This window comes from Haliotis cracherodii, unplaced genomic scaffold (assembly GCF_022045235.1).
Source record: "Haliotis cracherodii isolate W230 unplaced genomic scaffold, xgHalCrac1.p SCAF_25, whole genome shotgun sequence".
In the NCBI taxonomy this organism is placed as follows: Eukaryota; Metazoa; Mollusca; class Gastropoda; order Lepetellida; family Haliotidae; genus Haliotis; species Haliotis cracherodii.
Genome location: NW_027266281.1, coordinates 902,101 through 910,068, shown reverse-complemented (window position 1 = coordinate 910,068; position 7,968 = coordinate 902,101). Strand labels below are relative to the sequence as shown.

The following is a 7,968-nucleotide window of genomic DNA, read 5'->3' as shown; positions in this document are numbered from 1 at the left end:
GTGCATGCACTGAACGGAAAATTTGGTCAAGGCATTAAGTAATCCGCATGCGCAGAACGATTGATTTCAGTACTTCTGCTAAGCGCTTCGAGTGCAGGGTCCAACGCGGGCCTGTAATCTAACACGCGAGGACTGACCAATGAAATCTGAGAAGTAGAAATACCGGTAGGCGCTGTTGCTTGATTGACAATGTCAATCAAGAAAGGGAGGAGCTTAACGGTATCGTTCTCTCCCAGTAAATTCCGATGTCAAATAACGACGTTATTTGGACGGAAAAACGATGGTTTGAAAACGTCCAAATAACGTCGTTTTTCCGTCCAATGACCATATACGGAAAAAAACGACGTTTTCGTGTTTGCTGTGACGAACACATAGGTTTGAAACAGTATACCCAATATAGCTATAAAAACCCAACAAAAAACAAAACATACGACATATACGATGCAGTGCAATGTCTCCCGATATTCTATACGACTCTCGAAAGCTACAGGCTTACCGAATTTCCTCTATTTGAAGCTCTGAACAGCTGAAGAAAAACTAAAAGCAAAAAAAACAACACCCAACTATTACTTACAATAGAACTCGGTTCTCCAATACAGACCGGCTTCTGATATTGAGGAAAATACGGTAGTTGGCAAATGTCAAACATGTGGTGTATACATATGTACATCGAATAGGCGTGGGACACTCAGCACACGCATTGCAGAGAGCGTATAAAATTTGTGATTTTAGGAACAGAATGCTTTCCTAAGCATTGCAAGAGTTGTTTTTCACAAAGAAAGTATAATATAACGTTTTCACTTATTCATCCTGTGATATATAATCATGGCGTGTCTCTCTCTCTCTCTGCGTGTGTGTGTGTATGTGTGTGTGTGTGGTCGTTTTTCAAGACGTTCATCAAAACTTGAACTTTTATTTTATTGAAATAGAGAGGCCACTGACATTACAGCAAGAACGGTGTATGTGTGTGTGCGTGTGTTTTATTTTCCAAAGGATCGTACAAGACTGGGGTTTGTAACCAGCATATTCATTCTCAGTTCAGAAACATTACTTCGTGAACTTGCGTCCTTGGAGTCAAAACTGTTGTTGTTTATCATTTTTATTGTGTATATTTTTTAAAAGTTCATTAAGTTTTTGTTTTGAAATAATTTTTAATTTTATCTTAATACATTTTGTTTGAAAACATGGCTGAAAGGGAGATCATTTCTAAGTACGATTTGCTTGGTGTACCTCAAAAAAGAATTGATAAATTCAAAAATGATATGAGTTTCCGTGTCGATAACGATTTGATTCGACGAGTAATGGGAAGAGGACGTGGGCACTATTTAGAAGGTGAACGTGTACTGGATAAATCAATGATCGCATCTGACTTTCGAACTAATGAAATTTGCAAATATCTCATAGACAGTAACGAAGGAACTAATCGAATTATTAATCAAAATTCAAACAAACCCGTGGCAATTGTTCCTCCATTTAATAATATATCTGTAGGAGAAAATTCAAGACTACCTAGACAATAATGTGATGTATTTTTTTTTTTTTTTGTCTTTCTTTCAAGACGGGGAAACACCAAGTAGATCATACTTGAAAGCTTACAAATTGTCATTTAAGTTATCTTTTTTTTTCTTCGACAAGCATTTTGGTTTTCACTCTTTTTATTTTTTTATTGAAAGTTTTAGACATATTTAAATAAACAACATCAGCAGCAACCGACAGTTATGAGAACATTATGGGAAAACATATGATGGATCCAGGGACTTAAAAGTGTCACATCATATTTGGAGAGCGGGATTTTCACCGTGAGATGAAGGTAAAACATTTTATTGTTCAATTATACAAACAAAAATATTTGCTGCTTACTATAGAAGATTATTAGACTATTGTGGGATAATCCGATGCCGTTGCTAAGCCATTTGAACAAAAAACAACAACCAACAACAACGTTTCTCGTGTCTATTTTCATTGTACGACACGACTTTTGAGATAATACTTTCCTTCTAACAAGTGGTTTTATATGAACTAAACATATATGTTGAGTGAACTTACATCAACGCAATTCTTATACATTTATGTCACTAAAATCTGATTCAATAATCTTCTTTTTTTAAAATTTTAGTTATTGAAAGCATCAAACATTAGAAAAGAATACCATTACAAATACAACTGTAATTAAATCTTCATTTTAAATAGCCGTAAGGGGAATAGTTTTATCAACAGATCATCGCTCACGCTGTGGGACAGTGGTGACTCAGCATAACACCGCTTCTTACAGGCATGAGAAATCAGTACAGAACGGACTAATGCAACTAATCGGAGGGTGCGCTTTACATATTGTTTTGCATAATCATATAGATAGGCTACTGCACCTGCGACAGTGAGTTGCATGACATTATATATATATATATATATATATATATATATATATATATCTATTTATACACCAAAGCGACCGTATCGCTAGCTCTCCGTTGGGCTTCGATGAGAGCACGTGGAGCCGCACAACCGAGGTAAACAAAGGCCGTATTACCCTCACTATAAGACGCCTAGCATTAATTTCAGGGGTGTTTGCTGGAAACCTCGCCTCCGTGCGTTATAACAAAATCAAGTGGGAAACATGATATTCGGTGGGAGAATACAGCGTTTTGCACGAGAAATTAAATTCTGAGAGAGGATGTCTTCCCAAGTATGTGTCTATTATGCTTCATTCAGAGTATTTGTAATGACAGGAGAAACCAATGAACAACTATTTCACGAGTTGGAATTCAAGCATTTTACTTCGAACACTGCCCGAATGCATCTGACCCTTAACCATACTTACAGTTTGAGTGTATATATTCGTATTCCTTTGCAGTTATAAGAATAATTTTCATTAATTGTTATGTTTATGTCTAATATCTTCCAAAATAGATGTAGAAGTCAGAAGATCATTTCAGCAACGTGTGCATGATTTCCATAAGCACCTTTCCGTAGTTTGGTTATCGAATAACACCTGATTAACATCCGTACATACTATTTGGGATTTAATAAATACATCCATTTTGATTTGGAACGAAAATACTAATGCGAGTTCGTCTGCGAGTCGGAAAATTTAAATAATCCATGCTAAGTGACATACATTGTATTTTACCAAATCAAGAGTTTATTGATACCAATTATTGTATATTTTTTCTGTTATTTCACCATGTCACATCACAGTGTTCATCACCTTTAACGCACAACCTCTTGCAGCGAATATCACAGGGTTTTATTGACTGTTTTGTATCAGGTTTGGGTATATGTTAAAAAAGAAAAACAAAACAATGGCAATACACTCCCATCAAGAATATTTATTCGATGCATGAATACAAACGTGATTAAACAATGATATTTAACCCTAAACAGTTTTACAAAGATTCCAATTTTCTAAAGTCTCCTCCCGGCACGCCAAGCACAGATTTGCGTTTTATGTACAGTCTTTTCACACGGTTGTTTTCTGGGTTTCTATGGTGATTTCTCCTCACAAGATGCTTCTTCGGTACACCTAAACTGAGTAGCAATTTGCGAAACTCCTTGTAACCCGTTGGTCTTTTTGACCCGGAAGAAGGGTCTAGAGTGTGATAACGAATCAGCTTCGTGAGGTTTGAATCTTTTAACACGTTTCCGTTTGGCAACACAATTTCCAGATTACCCGCCACTGTTAAGTGACCCATGTCAATTTTATGTTTGAGAAATAGAAACAGAGACATTAGTTTTCCTATAGTTCTTTTAGAACTAATGTTTTTGAGAAGATGATCGGGAACTCGCAACAAAAAGTCATTGTTGTTTAAGGGTTGGTTTTCATCTCGACCATCCCTTGTCGATATGTTGTCGTCCTCCGATTCATTCGCTGTCTGAGGAGGTGCCGGTGTCCGATGATTTTGATTCGCTATCCGATTGGCTGTCATCTTCTTCTTCTTCTGTTCTTCTTCCTGTTCGGACATCAGTCTCTGGTAGGTATCCCTTGTCAGAAGAATCATCGGCTTGCTCATCGTGAAGGGTTGAGAGGTAGGATCGATAGGATCTTATGCAAATGGGTAGAATCGAATGATGCGTGATTAACAACTCCCGTTTGACGCGTCGGCCGATCGTCTTGCTGGCCAAGATACGAATGTACTTCTTGTGTCGCGACAGTCGTATTTTATCCTCTTCCGGTAAGTGTATGTTTCCTCTCAGAATGTTAAATATCAGAGTAATCACTGCCATAAACTGGTCGCCCGACGCGTGTTTCAACAAAGCTTTTCTTTGTCCGGCATTAGTTTGGTTCAACATCAGAAGAAAAGTCACGTGTTTTTCTAGTAGCTCACTCATGTTGAGATGGTCGATCACAAATGTTCCAGCGTGCGTCGACCGATGTCGTTTTATAGCATTTTTGTTTGGTCTAACCTTTCTTGTTGACTTTGGGGCTCGTCCACCATGTGGATATAGCTACAGTGAGGAGAGAGTCGGAAATGTTCGGTCATCGGATCATCTTCTGGTATCCAACGATGAACGCGTAGCTTGCACTTGAAACAGTAGGCTTTATCAGATTGCCCAGTGTATATAAATCCGGCCTTAGCCATGGATGTTGGTGACTGCTTCATCTGCAGTGGCCACTTGTCAAAAGTCTTTAGTCTGTCACTAAACTTTTGTCCATACACCTCAGTACAGAGGTCTGCTTTGGCGCAGTCTGGAACTACGTCGTCAAATCTTCCACATACATCCATAATGACGACGACGACGACGAGAAAGGTCTGCTCGCCTCGAGGGTTGAAAGTGAAATGTTGGAACCCCGGTGCAAAATCACCTTTTTTTTTTGCTGTTGTTGTTTAGTAACATCACTGGGGCAAGTACACCGTACACACTTCATCGGGAAATATTCCAGTGCGCAAACGACCATACTGCGGATCAGCATAAGGCGAAACATCCAAAACGAGATACCCATATTTTTTCCCCCCAACGGCAACTTGAAAGGATTCCGCAAAATATTTTGCCTGTCCCGGAAATATTTGCGATGCCAAAATTTTGTATTCGTGCGCCGAACGCGGGTTGGATAGCAGAACGCAGTAATTGGTGTTCAGAGACATGGTTCTGTTGCATTCTCCTTTGGGATAGGCGGATTGTTGTATGTTGATGACGGAAATCCCCAGATGATGCGATAGCGTGGTGTAAAGATGTAAAAACGACTGATTTTTGCAAACTTGCTGCATGAAGTCATCTGTCACGAGAAGACATCGTTTGCCCGACTCTGACGAATAAGATTTTAGCTGGTCTTCTGTAGGTAGTGAATCTTGAAATCGAATATTTGGAATGGTTCTTTCCATGTCATTGTAGACATCTTGCCAGACGGCGTAACAGTAAATAATCAGGTTGGGTGGCGGATCAAACGTGGTATCGGCTTGTTTTAAGAGTCGAGCGGTCCAAAACGTTTTTCCGCTCGAAGTTCCACCTAACACTGATATGGTAGCTGGTGTGTGAAAAGGTATCAGGCACTTCTTTTCTTCCATGTTATCTCTACCGCTGTCGACCTCGGAACTGATCCGAATGACTACCGGTCAAAGTTATTTATACACAACAAAGATATGATTGGAATTGAACTACTTTTTATTTTTTTTATTTTTTTTACAAGCGCGGTAATATTTTTAAAAATCAATACAAGGAGTGCTCACATGAGTGCAGTATTTGAAGTAGTTACAAATGAAGCTAGTGACAAAGGCGTCATTCCATTGTAATTCATTGACATCAAACTGATGGACAATCTGGTTCAATCTTAAATGATCTTTAAATATACAAAGTAAAAAATACAAGCAGTAAAACCCACAGCCCTTGGAATCTGTAGATTGTAACTGTTGAATATTGCGAGTGTAAGAACCGACGTAGGACTTTAAATAACGATCGAATACAACGTCAACCGGTTCTGCCAAACTGTCAAACAGTTCTGCTCTGTTGTTTCCTCGGAGATACATAGCAATCCAGTGGCGACCTCTGTTTTGTCTAACATCCGTATTGACGATGAGACCGACTCCCTTTTTCAGCAAAGAAGGGGAGAGCACGGGTAAAGTATCTTTTGCATAAACGCCTAACACGTGTCTCTGTAAGCTCGAGTCGCACTGTATGGCGCACATCAACTGAGAAGCCTTCATCGCCTCGCTTACTTGACGAACACGTTGCGGGCTCGGTCGATTTCGATGAGGGAATTCCTCTGAGTCAAGACGACGCAACTGAGAGGATTGATCAGTGCCGATTTAAATTCCAGTTCCAACCTGACGGTGCCCGATTTCACCAGGTTCAGGTACTCCGAATCTTCGCACATCTTGTCCAGGTCGAAGACGAACAAGGCGCTCCCCAAGAGAAAGTCGCTTCTGGTGATGGCGTTTCCTTCGTCCTTCTTCCAGAGATCCATGCCGTCGAGCATGTTGACGTAAGACTCGACATCGTCCGCCTCCGTGGGTTGACTGGGCACACTGACGCCGTCGACGTACAGGGTCACTTTTTTAAGCATGGAGGACTTGAAATTAAAGGGGTTTCCGGCATACGACCCGTTCAAACTGGCGCTCTCCACCAGTCCCACGATGTATCTGTTGGCCACCGGGTTGGACACGTTGTCGATGGAGTGCGTCTGCTGGCTGGTGGGGATGCTGGTGACCTTGACCTCGGTTTTGGTGTACGGGTAGAGGGCGTTGGACTTTTCGAAGAGTTCGTTGTGAGCCAAGATCAGGGCGGGGTTTACTTTGACTTTGCACACCTGCAGGTAGGCGTCCAAGATCTGAACTTTGAATTCGTGGTCGATCACGCTGCTCATCAAGCAGAATTTAGGATCCGATCTGTACATCTTCAATGTCAGGTCTACCTCGTTCAGCAGGTACCGGTTAACGTCGAAGATATCTTCGTAGATGGGTCCCGACATGGTCAGTACTTTGCTGTCCGCTATGTAGGAGGCTCTCGATGACATTCCGCCGTTGATAGATCCGGTGACGTTGCTGCTCTCCAGGTCAGAGTTTTGTTCGGCTACGTCCTTGTAGAACAGCTGCGTGGTCAACTGGGTGCTCTTGGCCTCGTGTCCATACTCCAACAGGGTCTTCATCATACTTTTGTAAGCGTAATGGTTGTTGGTGGAAGACACCAGCTGATTCTGCAGGTAGACCGTCACTTGAGAAAAAAGCGACTGTAAAAACAGATTCACGGGGGCCACGTTTTCATCTTCTGCCAAAGCCGTACCGTCCGTTTGAGTGACTTTGACTTTGAGGTGCAGACGGGTGCGCTTCAGATCGACGTAGTCGCCTCCGGAATTGGACACGTGAAATTCCAAAGGCGTGGAATCGTTGATTTGGCTCAAAGGGCGAACGTTGACGAAGTAATGTTTCTGAACGCTAGTCTGATAAGGGGGTAGAGTGAAGAGGTTCAAAGTTTCTGGCACCAGCTCTTCGAATTCTTTATCGTTCAACAGAGCCATGATTACTTTTAACTAAAGATATCGTCTTCATTCACCGGGGTACACTTGAGCACTTTTGCCGTCTTGGAAGGTGTGGCGTTGATGTTGTCAGTTCGACGAATTTTCTTCGTAGTGACGCATTTGACTCCTGCCTTTCGTTTTAAAGCCTTCACCCTCTTGTCTTGAGCCTCTGCCCTGTCAACCTCGCTCTGGGATTCCGAAGTCATTTGAACGACCATCTTAGATGCATCTGACCGTTGTGCTGTTTGTGCTGCTGCTGCTGCTGCTGCTGTCGGTCGATGGGGTTGGATCACCATCCTTTGTAATTTCCCGTTGACTAGTCTAGGCGACCTCTTTTTGTCAAAGTAATGTTTAAACTTGGCGTAGTCGGGAAAGTACAGCGGACGGGAAGACGAATCCATGGTCACAATACTACTACTCCACGAAAGGATAACGTCTCAAATGAAGTGTGGCGTAGGTCTCCTCCGTTAAGAATGAAGGCATTGAGGTATTTTCTGACTTTAAATACAACTCGATATTGT

General features: G+C 41.4%; 1 protein-coding gene across 1 annotated transcript; it reads right to left on the bottom strand.

Annotated features, from left to right (window-relative positions):
• Positions 1-6,145: 6,145 nt before the first annotated feature.
• On the bottom strand, positions 6,146-7,447 carry LOC139472595 (uncharacterized protein F54H12.2-like). The gene has a single exon (XM_071255057.1). The coding sequence runs from the start codon at positions 7,445-7,447 to the stop codon at positions 6,146-6,148; it is 1,302 nt and encodes a 433-aa protein (XP_071111158.1).
• Positions 7,448-7,968: the final 521 nt, after the last annotated feature.